General features: G+C 50.4%; 1 protein-coding gene across 5 annotated transcripts in view; it reads right to left on the reverse strand.

The window, feature by feature from the left end:
- The window catches only part of LOC125450744 (amyloid-beta A4 precursor protein-binding family A member 1-like), a 179,990-nt gene that overhangs the window by 55,968 nt on the left and 104,039 nt on the right, over positions 1-19,983 (reverse strand). For 3 of the 5 annotated variants that reach the window (XM_059644034.1, XM_059644023.1, XM_059644029.1), the window contains 2 exons: positions 9,100-9,204; positions 6,909-6,943 (listed from right to left, as the gene is read on the reverse strand). The exons of 1 other annotated variant lie outside the window; for it this stretch is intronic. In XM_059644034.1, the coding sequence (XP_059500017.1) occupies positions 6,909-6,943; positions 9,100-9,204 (140 nt within the window). The remainder of the gene's footprint in view (positions 1-6,908; positions 6,944-9,099; positions 9,205-19,983) is intronic. One more of the 5 variants, XM_048526842.2, reaches the window with a different exon arrangement.

A 19,983-nucleotide genomic window follows, 5' to 3' on the forward strand; every position in this document is an offset into this window, starting at 1 on the left:
CAGCTCCAAATAGCAATGCTGCTAGTTTGACTCAGCACTACTGGATAGCACAATATCACACTGTACCTGCGAGTACCATTTCTGGCTGCACTGATATGGGAATAAGGAAAATGATGTATGCATATTAATATGCTAGTCTTAGTTAACCTTCATTAAATGATCTTAAAATGTGACTCATTCACAGAAAAAACATACACTGATTGGTTCCCCTAAAAAAATTATAACTAATTCCATTCTAATTTTTTTCAACTGAATTTGCTTTTTCATGTATGTTTATTTATCTAATGCATTATTGAAGCATTCAATTATATTTATTGGTATGATATCTTAAAACGTACAATCTGTTCAACTGGGGCTGCACAGCAGCTCAGTGGTTAGCACTACTGCCTCTCAGTGCCAGGGACACAGGTTCAATTCCAGCTTCGGGCAACTGTGTGTGTGGTGCGGGTTAATTGCCCAAAGTATCCAGAGATGTGCAGGCTAGATTAACCATGGAAATTGCAGGATTACAGGGACAGGGTAGGGGGGGTGTGGATCTGTGTGGACTCGTTAGGACAAATGGCCTGCTTCCAGATGATAGAGAACCCATGACAGAATCATACATTGATACTACTAAGAAGCCAATCAACATTGAGAGTTTGCTGGCTGCTTTGAAAAGGAATCCTCTCAGGCCCCACTTCCTTACTCTAGTCCTCATATTCCTGCATTGCTAATGTGGTACACTGCATCTGCTCTTCCCGTTGTGGCCTCCTGTACATTGGGGAAACCAAGTGGAGGCCGGGGACTGCTTTGCGGAACATCTACGTTCAGTTCGCAATAAACAACTGCACCTCCCAGTCACAAACCATTTCAACTCCCCCTCCCACTCTTTGGACAACATGTCTATCCTGGGCCTCCTGCATTACCACAATGATGCCACCCGAAAGCTGCAGGAACAGCATCTCATATTTTGCTTGGGAACCCTGCAGCCCAATGGTATCAATGTGGACTTCACAAGCATCAAAATCTACCCTCTCCCGACCGCATCCCAAAACCAGCCCAGCTAGTCCCGGCCTCCCTAGCCATTCCTCCCGTCTCCTACCCAACAACCTCATTCCGCCTCCTTGACCTGTCCGTCCTCCCTGGACCGACCTATCCCCTCCCTAACTCCCCACCTAAGTTCACCTTTACTGGCTCCATCCCCACTCCTTTCACCAGTATGTCTCCTCTCCAGCTATCTTCTCCTTCGTCCATCTTCTACCTGCCTCCCCCTCTCTCCCTATTTATTTCAGAATCCCCTTCCCCTGCCCCATTTCTGAAGAAGGGTCCAGACCCGAAACGTCAGCTTTCCTGCACCTCTGATGCTGCTTGGCCTGCTGTGTTCATCCAGCTCAATACCTTGTTATCTCAGATTCTCCAGCATCTGCAGTTCCTACTATCTCTCTCATATTCCTGCAATTCTGTTCCCTTCCCATCTTTTATCCAATTCCCCACAGAGGTTTATCATCGAACTGATATCCTCCACCTCCACCCACCAATCAACACAACATCCTACTCTTTGGTAAAGGAGATAATGGGAACTGCAGATGCTGGAGAATCCAAGATAACAAAGTGTGGAGCTGGATGAACACAACAAGCCAAGCAACATTTTAGGAGCACAAAAGCTGACATTTCTGGCCTAGACCCTTCATCAGAAAAAGGAATGGGGAGAGGGTTCTGAAATAAATAGGGAGAGACAGGGAGGCGGATCGAGGATGGATAGAGGAGAAGATAGGTGGACAGGGGAGTATAGGTGGGGACGCAGGGAGGGGATAGGTAAGTCCAGGGAGGATGGACAGGTCAAGGAGGCGGGATGAGGTTGGTAGGTGGGAAATGGAGGCGCCGCTTGAGGTGGGAGGGGGAATAGGTGAGAGGAAGAACAGGTTAGGGAGGTGGGGAAGAGCTGGGCTGGTTTTGGGATGCAATGGGGGGAAAGGGAGATTTTGAAGCTTGTGAAATCCACATTGATACCATTGGGCTGCAGGGTTCCCAAGCAAAATATGAGTTGCTGTTCCTGCAACCTTCAGGTGGCATCATCGTGGCACTATAGGAGGCCCAGGATGGGCATGTCATCTGAGGAATGGGAGGGGGAGTTGAAATGGTTCGCAACTGGGAGATGCAGTTGTTTATTGCGAACCGAGCGGAGGTGTTCTGCAAAGCGGTCCCCAAGCCTCCGCTTGGTTTCCCCAATGTAGAGGAAGCCACACCGGGTACAGTGGATGCAGTATACCGCATTGGCAGATGTGCAGGTGAACATCTGCTTGATGTGGAAAGTCATCTTGGGGCCTGGGATGGGGGTGAGGGAGGAGGTGTGGGGGCAAGTGTAGCACTTCCTGCGGTTGCAGGGGAAGGTGCCAGGTGTGGTGGGGTTGGAGGGGAGTGGGGAGTGGACAGGGGATTCCTGGACAGACTGGCCTCTCTGGAAGGCAGACAAGGGTGGGGATGTTACTGCTTTTCAGCCGTTGGAAATTGTACCAGTTTACTTCCTGTTTCTAAACATTTCATGATTTCAAACTCCTCAATCCAAACTCCTCCCAGCCATCTCTGCTCTAGACTTTAAACCAGCCACGATTTCACTGAGTAGCAGAACAGCTTCATCACTAAACGCCCTCCTCCTGTCCCTGTTTTCTCAAACTGTTTTTTAAGGCTATGAAGTTAAATGGGTAAAGATATTCTCAGTGTCATGTCTGTTTATTGAGTCTGCATCCTGTCGCCCATTTTAGCTGTCGGTTCCAACTTTCTTTGTGCATTGATGCCAAAGCAACAAGATGACAGTGTACTTTCACCCACAGGGGAACACAGAATCTTACAAACAAGGGGGCCACCATTTGGCCCACTGGCATCTGCTGGCCCTTTGAAAAGCCTGTTCCGTTCTGTTCTGTCCAGTGTCCCCACAAGTTGATCACCTTTCAGTGCGTGTGCGGGACCTAATTCCACCACCCTTCCAGGTCATAACCTTCTGGGTGAAGAAAAGTATTCCCACAGGTTTCTTTTCTGCCAACTGTTTTAAAGGTGCCACCTCTGGCTACCAATTAATTTGCCAGAGGAAGCAGGCTCTCCAAAAACTGTTCTATCAAAACACCTCTATTCTGAGCAGCTCGACAAAACGTCTCCTCAGCCTTCCTTGCTGTCAGGACAACAAAGCCAGCTTCTCCAGTCTTTCCAGTCTTTCCACTGAGCTGTCCATCCAACCGCTTTTCTTTCTTCCTTTCTCGCTTTTTCTTTCTATACGTTATTCATCCCCCACCTCTACCGCAGTTTTGTTTCTCTCTACTGATCTTCTGGAGGGAGCTCAGTCATGGAGGCAGGGCTGGCAACGGCGGTGGCTGGCAACCTGGGGGTAGGGGGGAGGACATTGCTGGTTGATCATGAGTCGGGTGGTGTGCCCAGGAAGACTCTGGCAGTCGCCGGCAGGGTGGAAGCAGCTGGGGACTGGGGCGGCACTGGGGCAAGACACTGGCAGCCTGTGGCAAGGCAGCTGGTGAGCCCAGATAGTAGTTGGCAGTTGCACAGAGGTGTAGGGATTGAGATCAAGCCCAGCGCAGGAGAGAGAGAGATTGAGTTCACCTGGGGCAAGCCCAGCGTGGACAGACTTGCAGGCCCATGGCTAAAGATGGACTGTAATTTGGAACTTTTAACTTGATTTCTCACTTGCTACTTTATACTGACAAGAACTATCATGTCGAACCTTTAACTTATTTCTTTATCATTTTACTCTTTACTTCAGATTTTGTACCTAAAATGGTGCTGGGAACGTCGACACGGTAAACTTCTCACTGTACCCCTGTATCCCTGTACTTGTACAAATCCTAACCCTAATTTTAATCACTGAAGTGCCTCATACCAGGTAGAATCCTGGTGAAACTTCTCTTCAAAGCCTTAACATGCTCTTCAAAATGTGATGCCCGGAATTATGCACATTTTGATAAATTTTAGAAAAGTCACACAACTGTTCTCGATGGGAAAGAAGGGTCCAAACCCGAAACGTCAGCTTTCCTGCCCTTCTGATGCCGCTTGGCCTGCTGTGTTCATCCAGCTCCACACTGTGTTATCTCATTGTACTCCAAAGTGGTATGTTTTCCAATATGACAGAGTAACTATAAGGTCTAAGATTTCAGCAAATACATCTTTTTATGCCACTTGTTAAGTTGTCAACAAGGGGCTCGGAATTTAGGATTCGCGCTTGAAATTTCAAGGAAGAGCTTAAAATATTTATTTTCCCCACAAAGGATCGTTAGAAAAAGAGACTTAGTGCATCAAATGTGGCCAACTCTGCCCCAATAACCAAACAAAAATCCAAAAATAAAAGGGATAGGAAAAAAAACAGGGAAAATGAGATTAAAATGATACTTCATTGAAACCAGAACTGTCCAAACACCATAAGCAAATGGTCTCCTAGTCAGTTTGAAATCTCTCATTCCACAATCTTTAACTGACAACCCTTAATGAGTCACTCTTTGTGCATTAGTAGATAGGGGATAGATTTCTTTAGAGAGATTGAAACCTGTTATCCGTCAAACCAAAGGTGATTTACTGCAGATATTTGAAATATTCTAGGCACATCTTTCGCCTCTCAGGAAGAATTGACGAGGATGCAGCTTCAAGGTTTGAGGAGCAGATTGAACTGAAGGTCTGAAAATAATTCTGACCCAAGGCTGAGCTGATTAAATTGATGGAGTTGATCAGACAAGACTTGATGTGGCATCCTTTGCAAAAAATAAAATCCTACTCGGCTGTCAGCGATCAGCAAGATGGATGTGAAAAATTGTGTTCATCAGATTCTACAACGTACAATTTTAGACATGGGACAGTGATTTAGTTTCAGAGGCCTGGGTCTCGTTAGAAAGGCTGGCATTTAGTACCCATCTCTAGTTGCCAGACTTTACTGCAATTGAGGGGCTACAGGGACTACTTCAGAGGGCAGAGAAGAGTCAATCAACCAGGCTGGAATCACATGCAGAGCAAATTGGGCAAAAGTAGCAGACTTCCTTTCCCAAAGAGACATCAATGAAACCAACTGAGTTTTCAATTGACAATCCAACAGAATATGCAGAAAAAGGTACCATTTCCATTATTATGTAGATCAATCAAACTAATGACAGTTTACATTTGCAGTATGTTTTGAGCTACGGCAGGACAATTATACCTGTGGCAACAGTCCAGACAGAACTCTATACAATATCCCTCAACCCACTGAGCAAATAATCAAACAAATTCATAAAATGAAGGAATATGTACAAAAGGCTTGAAGAAATCCAATACAAAACAAGTATTAAATAATTACCTGAGCCTTAATTAGAGAAGGCAATGATTTAAAAAAAGGAGAAAATAGTGTTAAATCAATGTTACACTTTTAACTCAATACGGTTCAGGTTGGCATACACTAAAGTTTAGATACACCACCCACACCACTTACAATTCCTCTACTTCCCCTTTTTTACGGTCAGTATAACATTTCCAGTGACTTGTATTTTGCATTTTAGAAGCAGGCATGCAAATTATCAGAAAGAAAACAAATGAGAAAATTACTCAAAAAAATTCCTAAAGCTCACAAGAAACATCGACTGCTCCCTTTGGAGGAGCGACTCGTTTCAAAGCGAACAGAAATTGCTTTAAAGGACAGGCAACAGTCCAAACCACAGAAAACAAGCAGGTTTTTAAATACATGCCCTCGACAGACGGGCTGGTCCTAGATTGGAATTGGAGCAGAGATTCTAGCGTGTGAGGGTCTTTCTCATTGACACTTGGGTCATGTTGCCTAGACAAGTCTTGTCAGTCTAAGGTAAATGCAGAGGAATAGTGGCTTGTGGGCCTTTGGATTGTAGCCTGAGGGTAATCCATGGCTTTGGGGTGATGGGGTCTAAGAATCCAATCATGATGCTCCATCCTTTATGGTGCTCGTGGACTGGCTTGATGCAATAGTTAGATTTTTTTCCCTGTCTTTTGTTTTCCTTTGTGTACGGACGATTCTACACATCTGTTTGTCAGGTTACTATTAATAAACTTTGTTTGCAAACTATTGACCCAAATGCACTGGCAAATATAGAAAGCAACAATGGGACCCTGCTGCATCAGAAGGGAATGTGGACTTCCTCAACAGCCTACAGCTGAATGGACCAGGAGTCTGACACTTGGCTCAACCTTAGCCAGCTGATCTTAGCCCAGCAAAAGTCAGGGATTGAGACTGCAGGCTGAGTTTAGAAAGGAGAACTAAAAAGAGGGAGAGATGAAGTCAAAGCTTTTCGTCTTGCACTCATCAGGACAGTCACAGTGCAACAACGTCTTCTGTATGATAAAAAGGGGTGCTGATGATCAGTTATGCTCGTACTTCACCTACGCTTCCAAAAAGCTACATCATATATAGGGGCCTGTTCTTTATAAGGAAATTAATTATGTGCTGACATTGTGCCTGTATTGAAATGAATTAAGCAAAGCATTCCTTGGTGCATTTTCCATGGCAACACCTCGACCAGAGTCAACTGAACCAACCAATCAGCAGCCATGATCTCATGCAGTATATATTGTTGTTTGCTTCAAAATTTGGCATTCTTGCATCTGTCCTGAGGAGGGCCAGTCGAAAAGCTTTGATACCATGTCTCTTTTTTCAAGCAAGTTTATGTTCTGTACTACGAAGCAAACTATTTGAAAATTGAAAAGTGCACAAGTGGTCTTGGTCTTGAGAGCTGCCCAGAAACCCACCGCTATCGTAAACTGTGAATGCGTGCGAGTATATGAATGTACACTCGTGTGTGCATGCACATTTTAGTGAGGAAAGGCGAGAGAAGAGGAATAGACCAGGCTTATTAGCATCCTCCACCACTGATTAGCTCGCTGGCACATCTTGAGGAGGTTCACTTACTGAATAAAATGGGCACTGTGTGTGATTACTTGCCATGAAAGAGGACTCCAATAAGGGAGACAATTCCTTCAGAAGAGGACCGGGCGAGGGGAAATTGTGGGGGAAAGAAAAATAGTTAGCAAAGTTATATAATGGCATACTAGCAGCAGTTACAATTCTGGTTGCTGTCCTCACATTGCTCCCCTGGCTTTTAAAATATAACTTGATTATCACACATAGTAACCAAACATTCCACACTGTCACAAAGTTTGGTCACAAATGCCAAAGACAATACCTTTGCACCTATACTGAAAAGAGAAACTTACTTCATTTTTTCAATTCCTAAGAGATTGCTTCAAGCGCAGTTAGAGTGTCAGACAGGCACCTTTTTGAAGATACTGCAACAACAGTAACTTATATCTTTATGGGGTCTTCACTTGTACAAAATGCCTCAAGCCACTTCAAAGGCGCAATCATCAGACAAAATCTGACAGTGCCCCCCGCTAAATGAGACATTAGTGCGGTGACAAAAGGAGGTAAATTTTACAGAGGGCCTTGAAACATGGAACAGAGGTACAGAATGAGAGGATGGGAGAGAATTCAAGACTTTGGGTCAAAGCAGCTGATGCTAATGCTGAAACAATTAAAATCAGAGTTGCTCAAAGGGCTAGCATGAAAGGATGGCATTTCTCGGGGAACTGTATGGCAGGAGAAGCTGTCAGATGTAGCTAGGGAAGGTCATGCCATGCAGCAATGACTTAGGATGTTGCTGGATTGGGAAACAGTACTGATCAGCGAACACAAGGGCAATGGCTGCACAGACTTGGTGCGAATAAGGACATAGGATGCAAAGTTCAGGTTATCCTTTAGTTGATGAAGGATGGAAAATGGGAGGTCAGCAGAGAGAACGTTGGAAAAGGCGAGTCTCAAAATAAAATAGGGTGGCACAGTGCTTAGCACTGCTGTCTCACAGTGCTAAGGACCCAGGTTCGATTCCGGCCTTGGCCACTGGTCTGTGTGCAGTTTATACGTTCTCCCTGTATCTCCATAGGTTTCCGCCAGGCGCTCCGGTACCCTTCCATAGTCCAAAGATCTGATGGTTGGGTAGATTAGCTAGGGGGCAATGGCCTATAGTGTCCAGGTATGTGCAAACTAGGTGCGTTAGTTATGGGAAATGCAGGGTAGGGGGATGGGTCTGGGTGGGATGCTCTCCAAAGGGTCAGTGTGAACTTGATAGGCCAAATAGCCTGTTTCCACACTACAGGGGTTCTAAAGATTCTATTCTTTTAACAAAGGCAAGGAGGGGGCTTCAGAAGGGAATGAGCTGGAGCTGGGTCCAGGACACAACCGGACAATGTTACAATCGTGGGTACACAAGGGCTGGTGATGAAGTAGATATGTGATCAGAATTTCAGCTCAGTTATGACACGAAGGTTGCAAATGAATATAACACAGTCTCAGGCAGTTGCTCGGGAGAAGGCTGTGGTCAGCAGCTAATGAATAGAGTTTGTGGGGGGAACTGAAGTCAACAGCTTCAGTTTTCCCAATATTTAGTTGAAGGAAATGTCTAGCTCTGGATGTCGGTCAAGCAACCAGGTACTTTAGCAACAGTGATGGTAACAAAGCAGTCGGTGATGAAGTAAAGCTGCATGTCACCAGGGATGATAGGAAATTGAGGCAGCATTTCTGAATAACAGGAATGAGAAATAGCTCCTTGGAGGACTGCATAAGTAACAGTGGGAAAAGAAGTGATTGTCAGTAATTCTCTGGCCATGAGGTGACAGATAAAAATAGAGCCAGTGAGAGTAGATGGATGAGAGTGGAAAGGCATTGATGCAGGGGGTGTGGCTGTAGACAGCTCAAGAGCAAGTCTGCTTTTGGCACAATTATATTTGTTCCCTCTTACGGCTGTGACAAGAACCATCTTGGTACTGTGACAAGGTGGGAAGCTGATTAGAGGGATTCAAACATGGAGTTCCAGGAATAAAGGGCATGGGTCAAGGAGATGACAGGATGATCACGGTCTATTGAGAGGAGGGGCAGTTGGAGACATATTCACTTGGAGGAGACGGATGACGACTGCAGGAGAGGGACATACCAGCAAAAGAGAACCGTGAACAACATTCTTGGCAAAATAAAATCTTCACAGGTGAACCATAGCTTGAGGTTTCAGGGGTTAGGGGAAGGTAACTACAAGGCACTGGTTGTAATGTAAAGTCAAGGCTGCTAAGTACAGTGTGTACCTCTTGGTTCGCTGATGTTTCTGCTGCATCATGTATATTGGATCGATGCTGCATCATTGATGATTCTGCGCCTCGGGGGGAAGAGGAGCCAGGTGAGGCTGACTGCTGAATATGGTTAAGGAAGAGGGAGGAGATAGAAAGAGAAAACACGTTTACAAAACTTCACTCATACCACAGCCACTCTAATAACTCCAGGCAGAGATTCCCTGTTGGCACCTAAAACACAGTGGGGAAAAAAATCATCAAAGTCCTCACATCACAGAAATGACTCCTGTTAGAATATACAATGGGGATAAACACAAAAGTCAGCTGAAAATTTGTACAACTTGAAAACAGAAACAACTTGGACAAATTTTAGCAATTGCTTGCTTCAGAATTTTCCTCAATTATGATCATGAAAAAGAGAGAACTTTGCAAACACATTTGATCTTCTAAGAGCAATGTGCTTGTTTCATCGATAATATTTGTGGACAGAAATATTATTAAAAATTGCTCAGTTACTGCTCGAGTCCTTAACTGTAATAAATCTCAAAACAGGGGAAAGAAACTAAAAATCCTCAGACTATAAGCATCTCAAGTCTGCTACAAACTGATGCTCGGGCTCCTCCAATTCTGACAAACCTCTTCATCCTGATAATCTACTGGAAAAACCCAGAAGTTTTCCATTCTGGTTACAGTCGAAGCCTCTTTGTGTCCGGTCTCCTGCTGCGGCTTTCAACCCCCTGTCAAACGTCAGTATCCCGTGCGGGGTTCGGCAGACGATGATCTGGTATCACAATACATTTAGAACCTTGAGCTAGCGTGACTGGTAATGGGATAACCCATTGTCTGTCAAGTTTTGCATCAAGGTTTAACCCTGCACAGACTACCCATCCCTGAGCAGTGTGTGAACTGATGAGCAATTTCCATCAGATGGAATTTCAGCATGGATTAGATGTAGTCACCTGATTGATAATGACAACGATATTTGAGTTGCTATTTTCAGGCTGAACACGCACTCTATTTTGTTTTAAGCATGGGCTCAATTTTAATATGAACTGGATGCATTAGATTTCATTTGATGAAAACCTACAAACAATTTACAGCACATAAGGTCATTCAGCCCATCCTGCCAATACAAGTGCTTTTTCTGGAGCAATCAGAAAGTAATCCCAGTGTTCCACACCTTCTGCCACCTATCCTTGCACTATCAACTTCAAATATGTATCCAATCCTCACTTACAAGGTGCAGTTGCCATCAAACTATCTTGTGCTTATGGACATGAGCAAAGCTTCAGCATCCTAGGCAATGCAACCACAGGAGTTAACAGCTGTGGTCTGCAAATGTTTGTGTTTCATCAATGCTCCGCAATATTCTTTCCCTCACAGATCTGTACTTTTAAATACAAAAGGAAGACTTACATTTATATAACATCTTTCATGAGCCCAGGGCACTGTAAAGCACTTTAAATGAATCAAATGCTTTTTAAGAGCATGGTTACTGCCATAATGGAGAAGTGCAGCAGTCAACATCAACACACTAAAGCCCTTACAAACAATGATGTGATAACAATCAAGTAATCTGTCTGAGATATGAATATTGCCCACAACACTAGGGGGAAGGCACTTCTTCTTCAAAATAGTGGCTGTGAGATTCTGTCACCTCCAATTGAGTTGCCCTGAGAGACCTTAGCTTAAAGCCTCACCTGAAAGGCAGCACACCTGACTGTGCAGCTCTCCCTCAGTACCCCACCAGCAGTGTCAATGCATTATGTGCTGGACTCTCTGGGGTGAAGCTTGAAACACAATTTTCAGAGCCCAGGGTGGGTGGAGAGGTACCCACAGAGTGACAGCTTGTAGCGGATTGAAAATGTAAAATAATTATTAAGCCAATTTATTTTTTCCAAAACTGGGTTCGGCTTTCCCCAGATAAATCAGAGTGGTCATCAAACCTGGCACTTGTAATCCCAACAATTCTCAACCACTCACCTCAAACCTAGCTCCATTTATTCTGGTCTAATAGAGTGTTGTGGCATCATTCTCCTCGCTCTGTCAGCCCTAAAACCTTCTGAGATCTCTGCATGCCTCTAATTCTGACCCTTTTTTTGCTCCTGTACCATTGATGATTTATCTTTGCCTATCTGGGTCCTAACCTTCTGTGGCTACCTCTTTTACCCGAATTTGGAGCTTAAAACCTTCCCCTTTGACCTAGCTTTTGGCCACCGGCCCAAATAACACCTTCGGTGGCTCAGCGACGTGTTTTGTCTGATGACGCACTTGTACAGTGCCTTGGAACATTTTGTTACATTAGCTGAGTGATGTGAGCAAGAGTTGCTAATGTTGCTCAGGGGTTTGAATCCTGAAGTCTTGTAACTTAAAACGTGCATTTCTAAAGATATTTCCTTCCAAATGGGTGAAGAGATAAAAAGTGAACATGAGGCAGACCTCAGCGGGTTAAACTTGGGTTCCATAATTGGATGAGTTAAGGTGCGCAGCAAACATTGTTGTACTTTATAAATAACTGATGAAAGCTTGAGCTCAAAACATAATTCTCAATTCTAGACCCAGCCACTCAGCATTTCTGAAAAGCCCCTTCCCTGTCAAACACAATCTAGTTAATACCAACAGCTACAACATACCCAGACTGAATTTTTGTTTAACAAAACACTGGAAGAGAAACCCTTTACTCTGCTGGCCCAAAGACTGGCTGCGTTTCATTCTATTGTTCTGGTGAGCAAACACCTACTCAATTATTTAAAGAACAGCTTAATTGGTAACAGGCATGAATAAAGCATAGGGTGGAAAATATGTGGGATACAGGTGAGGATGACTGAGATATTATTTTAATATAATGAAGCAGCTGACAAGCAGATTCTGACAGCCTCGATCATTTGTAAAAATAAACTCCTGAACCCAGTATTTACTCCTGAATAAAGCTCAGCCCCTCAATACCCTTCTCAATAATCGCAGCATGCAAATAAATTAACTCACCACACGGCCTGCACTCATCATCAAGAATTAATCTGCACCACACTGCAACCTATCAGGAATCCAGACCAAGCATTATATCGGCACTTTCACTGTCTGACCCTGGACCGTGTGTTCAGAAATAATGGTGAAAAAGATCTGTGAAAAGACTATAAATTTTAATAATTCATGTTCCTTAAAAGTGCATTTTGGAAGGTCAAGCACAGGTGGAAATTATACAATGAACAGCAAAACCCTTAGGAGTATTGATATGCAGAGGGATCTGGGTGCGCAGGTTCACAGATCACTGAAATGGCAGCGCAGGTAGATAACAGAGTGAAAAAGGCTTACGGCATGCTTGCCTTCATTGGAAAAGGCACTGAGTATTAGGATAGATAAGTTATGCTGCAGCTTTATAGAACTTTAGTTAGGCCACACTTGGAATATTGCATACAGTTCTGGTCACCCACTACCAGAGGGGCGTGGATGCTTCAGAGAGTGTACAGAAAAGGTTTACCAGGACGTTGCCTGGTATGGGGGTATTTTAGCTATGAAGCAAGGCTGGATAGACTGGGCTTGTTTTCACTGGAAGGCAGGAGGTTGAGGGCGACCTGACAGAAGTTTATGAGACTGGAAATAGCACAGAAAGAATGAGGATGGAGGGATCAATCACGAGGGGACACAGGTTCGAAGTGCGGGTGGGGGTTAGTTTAAAAGAGAGATGTGCAAAGTAGGTTTTTCATACAAAGGGTGGCGAGTGCCTGAAACGTACTGCCAGAGACGGTGCTGGAAGCAGATGCAACAGCAGCATTCAAGGAGCACCTGGACGAGTACACGAATAGGAGGGGAATAGAGGGATACAGACCCTATAACTGAAGACAGTTTTGGTTTGGAAGGGCAAAATATGTCAGCACAGGCTTGGAGGGCTGAAGGGCCTGTTTATGTGCTCTTTTGTTCTTTGTTTTAAGTCAAACAAATTAAACAGTTGCTTGGTAGTACAGAGCTTGACTTTTGCTGATGGCAAAAATGTCAAGTTGTCAAAGCTTCTCATCTCGCACTGAACAGGCTAAACTCAAAGATGTCAAAATTCAATTTATACTGCATGAGAAAAGGGCACAGATTGGTTGGCAAGTGCTCGATGATTGTGTGAAGTGCAGCCACGGAGAAAAACACCAAGGAACCACTGTACCCCACACTTTTAACTTTAAGAAAAGACACAATATTTGAACATGAACTTAGAGAGGACAGATTCTGACGTATGTATATATACATTTTTGGTCAAGGGTTAGTGAGCCAAACTGTGAGTCTGACTGAGAATCTTGAGCTGTTTTTAAATTGTAATTATTAACACACTTGTGATTGTTCACCAAGTGCTGATTTCTTTATTCATTTATGGGGTGAGGGCGTCACTGTTTACGCAGCCCATCCCTAATTGCCCAGACTGCTGTGGGTCTGGAGTTACAAGTAGGCCAGACCAGGTAAGGGTGGCAGTTTCGTCCCCTAAAGGACATTACTGAACCAGATGTGTTTTTCCAACAATTGACAATGGATTCACAGTCATCATTAGGTTTTTAATTTCAGATGTTTATTGAATTCAAATTCCATCATCTGCCATAGTGGGATTCGAACGTGAGTCCCCAGAACTGGGTCTCTGGATTAACAGTCAGACTAAACGTGGAATTACACCAAACGTGATTAAATTCTGCAGTTCACAAGCATGGGTTGGTTAGGTACAGTCAATTTACACAAAGGATGTGCTGTTGATGGAATTCATCAGTCATTGAAATGTACAACCCATGTAATTGGCAACACACTGGCAGAAATTCAGATACCATATTTCTCATTTGTTTGAGAACAGTATGTAATTTAGATTTTGATATTAGGAGACGGATTCCCCACAGCACGTAGTTAAGGGTTTGTAGGAATATTCTATAACTAGGAACCTTTAGACTAAGCTAATCAGCATCTGGGTTCTCAGTTATTGAATATAATTTCACCAATAGGGTTGGGCAATTTTTCAGCACCGAGGAAGTCAAGGAATAGGGCCCAGTGTAAGAATGTCTGTTTGAGGCAGAAGATCAGCCATGATCTCTTTAACTGATGGAGCAGACTCAAGGGACTGTATGGCCATCTCTTATTGTTTATATTTTTATAATAGCATTGATTACTGCATATCTTATAGAGCAGAAGAATAGTTCATTCAACCCGCTATACATTTAGTCATGGTATATATAGTCAGCCTGCGTTATATGGTTGGGTTTTCCAGCAATGTTACGCATTTCATCATGACCCAGATTGCTTACTGCTCTTGCATCACCTTGTCTAATGCTTCATCCTGTACCAACCCACAGGTCAGTTATTTATTTTCCTTCTTGACCTCTTAGTATCACTCTTCCACCTTCAAAACAAAAATAACTCCAACAGCAGTAATGCGGATGAAGAGAAAACAAAACTTACTCTGCCACATGACAACCATAAATTGCAGAGACAGGGCTGGGAGATATGGGATGGTTTATTGTCAGCAACAGTAATTGTGAAAGCTTTCTTTTCAGTTGACAAAAGGAGACCACTGTTTATTTAATTGTGTAAGCAAAGAAAGCTTTAATGCCTCTCAGGTATTAGCTCTACATAGATGGATTTCAGGGAATCTTAGATAAACACATGAGAAAGAAAGAAAAGGAAAAAATGATACGCTGTGAGGGCGAAATGAGGAAAGGTGATATGAAGCGTGTGCAGCATAAACAGCAGCATGAAAAGCAGGTCGGGCGAATGGTCTTTACATGTAGAACTCACAGCACAGATAATGCACAGGGCAACAATTTACATATAATCTGAGAGCAAATTGTCCCATGAATCCTACTGTCTTGCCAGTTGATCACAAAGAATCTAATGATGACCGTGAATCCACTGTTGACTGTCAGGAAACACCCATTTGGTTCGTTAATGCCCTTTAGGGAAGGAGAATGCCATTTGTTCCTGGCCCATGGCATGCCCTCTGGGCAATAAATGCTGCGCAGCTTCGCCCCTCATCCCATGCAGGGGCAAAAAAACCTCCGCGCTGCCCTCCTCCTCGTCCACCTCGCCACCCTCTCCCTCCTCCTCGTCCACCTCGCCGCCCTCTCCCTCCTCCTCCTTCCCGCCCTCTCCCTCCTCCTCCTCGCCTCCGTCTCCCTCCTCCTGCTCCTCCTCCTCGCCGCCCTCTCCCTCCTCCGTGCCGCCCTCTCCCTCCTCCTTGTCCACCTCGCCGCCCTCTCCCTCCTCCTCCTCCTTCTTGCCTCCCTCTCCCTCCTCCTCCTCCTTCTCGCCGCCCTCTCCCTCCTCCTCCTCCTTCTCGCCTCCCTCTCCCTCCTCTCCTCCTCCTATTCCTCGCCTCCTTCTCCCTCCTCCTACTCCTCGCCTCCTTCTCCCTCCTCCTGCTCCTCCTCCTCGCCGCCCTCCCTCTACCTCCTCCTCGCCGCCCTCTCCCTCCTCCTCCCCCTCCTCCTCGCTGCCTCTCCCTCCACCCCCTCCTCCTCACCGCCCTCTCCCTCCTCCTCCTCCTCGCCGCCTCTCCCTCCACCCCCTCCTCCTCGCCGCCCTCTCCCTCCACCTCTCCCTCCTTCTCGCCGCCCTCTCCCTCCTCCTCCTCTCCCTCCTCCTCACTGCCCTCTCCCTCCTCCTCCTCGCCGCCCTCTCCCTCCACCTCCTCCTCGCCGCTCTCCAACTCCTCCTCCTCCTCCGCGCCGCCTCTCCCTCCACCGCCTCCTCCTCCTCCTCCTCCTCCTCGCCGCCCTCTCCCGCCTCCTCCTCCTCCTCGCCGCCCTCTCCCGCCTCCTCCTCCTCCTCGCCGCCCTCTCCCTCCACCTCCTCCTCCTTGCCGCCCTCTCCCTCCCACTCCTCCTCCTCGCCGCCCTCTCACTCCCCCTCCACCTCCTCGCCGCCCTCTCACTCCCCCTCCACCTCCTCGCCGCCCTCTCCCTCCCCCTCCTCCTCCTCCTCGCCGCCCTCTCCCTCCCACTCCTCCTCCTCCTCGCCGCCCTCTCGCTCTCCCTCCACCTCCTCCTCGTCGCCCTCTCCCTCCACCTCCTCCTCCTCGCCGCCCTCTCCCTCCACCTCCTCCTCCTCGCCCTCTCCCTCCACCTCCTCCTCCTCGCCGCCCTCTCCCTCCACCTCCTCCTCGTCGCCCTCTCCCTCCTCCTCCTCCTCCTCGCCGCCCTCTCCCTCCACCTCCTCCTCGTCGCCCTCTCCCTCCACCTCCTCCTCCTCGCCGCCCTCTCCCTCCACCTCCTCCTCCTCGCCCTCTCCCTCCACCTCCTCCTCCTCGCCGCCCTCTCCCTCCACCTCCTCCTCGTCGCCCTCTCCCTCCTCCTCCTCCTCCTCGCCGCCCTCTCCCTCCACCTCCTCCTCGCCGCCATCTCCCTCCACCTCCTCCTCGTCGCCCTCTTCCTCCACCGCCACACTCTCCCTCCACCTCCTCCTCCTCCTCCTCCTCGCCGCCCTCTCCCTCCACCTCCTCCTCCTCCACGCCGCCCTCTCCCTCCACCTCCTCCTCGTCGCCCTCACCCTCCACCTCCTCCTCGCCGCCCTCTCCCTCCACCTCCTCCTCGTCGCCCTCTCCCTCCACCTCCTCCTCCTCGCCGCCCTCTCCCTCCACCTCCTCCACCTCCTCCTCCTCCTCGTCGCCATCTCCCTCCTCCACCTCCTCCTCCTCGCTGCCATCTCCCTCCCCCTCCTCCTCCTCCTCGCTGCCATCTCCCTCCCCCTCCTCCTCCTCCTCGCCGCCATCTCCCTCCCCCTCCTCCTCCTCCTCGCCGCCATCTCCCTCCCCCTCCACCTCCTCCTCGTCGCCCTCTCCCTCCACCTCCTCCTCCTCCACCTCCTCCTCCTCGCCGCCATCTCCCTCCACCTCCTCCTCCTCCACGCCGCCCTCTCCCTCCACCTCCTCCTCGTCGCCCTCTCCCTCCACCTCCTCCTCGTCGCCCTCTCCCTCCACCTCCTCCTCGTCGCCCTCTCCTTCCACCTCCTCCTCGCCGCCCTCTCCCTCCACCTCCTCCTCGTCGCCCTCTCCCTCCACCTCCTCCTCCTCGCCGCCCTCTCCCTCCACCTCCTCCACCTCCTCCTCCTCCTCGTCGCCATCTCCCTCCTCCACCTCCTCCTCCTCGCCGCCATCTCCCTCCTCCACCTCCTCCTCCTCGCTGCCATCTCCCTACCCCTCCTCCTCCTCCTCGCTGCCATCTCCCTCCCCCTCCTCCTCCTCCTCGCCGCCATCTCCCTCCCCCTCCTCCTCCTCCTCGCCGCCATCTCCCTCCCCCTCCACCTCCTCCTCGTCGCCCTCTCCCTCCACCTCCTCCTCCTCCACCTCCTCCTCCTCGCCGCCATCTCCCTCCACCTCCTCCTCCTCGCCGCCATCTCCCTCCACCTCCTCCTCCTCCTCGCCGCCATCTCCCTCCACCTCCTCCTCCTCCTCGCCGCCCTCTTCCTCCTCCTCCTCCTCGCCGCCCTCTTCCTCCACCTCCTCCTCGCCGCCCTCTTCCTCCACCTCCTCCTCGCCGCCCTCTTCCTCCACCTCCTCGCCACCCTCTCCCTCCACCTCGCCGCCCTCTCCCTCCACCTCCTCCTCCACCTCCTTGCCGCCCTCTCCCTCCACCTCCTCCTCCTCGCCGCCCTCTCCCTCCACCTCCTCCTCCTCGCTGCCCTCTCCCTCCACCTCCTCCTCCTCCTCCTCCTCCTCGCCGCCATCTCCCTCCTCACCACCTTCTCCCTCTCCCTCTTCCCCTTCTCCCTCTTCCTCCTCCTCCTCGCCGCCCTCTCCCTCCTCCTCCTTCTCGCCGCCCTCTCCCTCCACCTCCTCCTCCTCCACACTGCCCTCTCCCTCCACCTCCTCCTCCTCGCCACCCTCTCCCCTCCCTCCTCCTCCTCCTCACCGCCATCTCCCTCCTCCTCGCCGCCCTCTCCCTCTCCCTCCTTCTCCTCCTCGCCGCCCTCTCCCTCCACCTCCACCTCCTCCTCGCCACCCTCTCCCTCCACCTCCACCTCCTTCTCACCACCCTCTCCCTCCACCTCCTCCTCCTCCTCGCCACCCTCTCCCTCCACCTCCTCCATGCCCTCTCCCTCCTCCTCCATGCCCTCTCCCTCCTCCTCCTCCTCGCCGCCTTCTCCCTCCTCCTCCTCCTCGCCGCCCTCTCCCTCCTCCTCCTCCTCCTCGCCGCCCTCTCCCTCCAACTCATCCTCCTCCTCCTCGCAGCCCTCTCCCTCCACCTCCTCCTCCTCCTCCTCGCAGCCCTCTCCCTCCACCTCCTCCTCCTCCTCCTCGCAGCCCTCTCCCTCCACCTCCTCGCCGCCCTCTCCCTCCTCCTCCTCGCCACCCTCTCTCTCCACCTCTCCCTCCTCCTCGCTGCCCTCTCCCTCCTCCTCCTCGCCGTCCTCTCCCTCCACCTCTCCCTCCTCCTCCTCGCCGCCCTCTCTCTCCACCTCCTCCTCCTCGCCGCCCTCTCTCTCCACCTCCTCCTCCTCGCCGCCCTCTCCCTCCACCTCCTCCTCCTCGCCGCCCTCTCCCTCCACCTCGCCGCCCTCTCCCTCCACCTCGCCGCCCTCTCCCTCCACCTCGCCGCCCTCTCCCTCCACCTCTCCCCCCTCTCCCTCCACCTCTCCCTCCTCCTCGCCACCCTTTCCCTCCACCTCGCCGCCCTCTCCCTCCACCTCTCCCTCCTCTCCCTCCACCTCTCCCTCCTCCTCGCCACCCACTCCCTCCACCTCCTCCTCCTCGCTGCCCTCTCCCTCCACCACCTCCTCCTCGCCGCCCTCTCCCTCCACCTCCTCCTCGCCACCCTCTCTCCACCTCCTCCTCCTCCTCGCCGCCCTCTCCCTCCACCTCCTCCTCCTCCTCCTCACCGCCCTCTCCCTCCACCTCCTCCTCCTCCTCGCCGCCCTCTCCCTCCACCTCTCCCTCCTCCTCGCCGCCGCCCTCTCCCTCCACCTCTCCCTCCTCCTCGCCGCCTTCTCCCTCCACCTCTCCCTCCTCCTCGCCGCCTTCTCCCTCTTCCTCCACCTCCTCCTCGCTGCCCTCCACCACCTCCTCCTCCTCCTCGCCGTCCTCGCCCTCCACCTCCTCCTCGCCGCCCTCTCCCTCCTCCTCCTCCTTCTTGCTGCCCTCTCCCTCCACCTCCTCCTCCTCGCCGCCCTCTCCCTCCACCTCCTCCTCCTCGCCGCCCTCTCCTTCCTCCCTGCCGCCCTCTCCCTCCTCCTCCTCCTCGCCACCCTCTCTCCACCTCCTCCTCCTCCTCGCCGCCCTCTCCCTCCACCTCCTCCTCCTCCTCCTCGCCGCCCTCTCCCTCCACCTCCTCCTCGCTGCCCTCTCCCTCCACCTCCTCCTCCTCCTCCTCCTCCTCCTCGCTGCCCTCTCCCTCCTCCTCCTCCTCGCCGCCCTCTCCCTCCACCTCTCCCTCCTCCTCCTCGCCACCCTCTCCCTCCACCTCCTCCTCGCCGCCCTCTCCCTCCACCTCCTCCTCCTCCTCCTCCTCGCTGCCCTCTCCCTCTTCCTCCTCCTCGCCGCCCTCTCCCTCCACCTCTCCCTCCTCCTCCTCGCCACCCTCTCCCTCCACCTCCTCCTCCTCGCCCTCTCCCTCCACCTCTCCCTCCTCCTCCTCGCCACCCTCTCCCTCCACCTCCTCCTCGCCGCCCTCTCCCTCCACCTCCTCCTCCTCCTCCTCCTCGCCGCCCTCTCACTCCACCTCCTCCTCGCCGCCCTCTCCCTCCACCTCCTCCTCGCCACCCTCTCTCCACCTCCTCCTCCTCCTCGCCGCCCTCTCCCTCCACCTCCTCCTCCTCCTCCTCGCCGCCCTCTCCCTCCACCTCCTCCTCGCCGCCCTCTCCCTCCACCTCCTCCTCCTCCTCGCTGCCCTCTCCCTCCTCCTCCTCCTCGCCGCCCTCTCCCTCCACCTCTCCCTCCTCCTCCTCGCC

Source organism: Stegostoma tigrinum, chromosome 3 (genome assembly GCF_030684315.1).
Source record: "Stegostoma tigrinum isolate sSteTig4 chromosome 3, sSteTig4.hap1, whole genome shotgun sequence".
NCBI classification, from domain to species: Eukaryota; Metazoa; Chordata; class Chondrichthyes; order Orectolobiformes; family Stegostomatidae; genus Stegostoma; species Stegostoma tigrinum.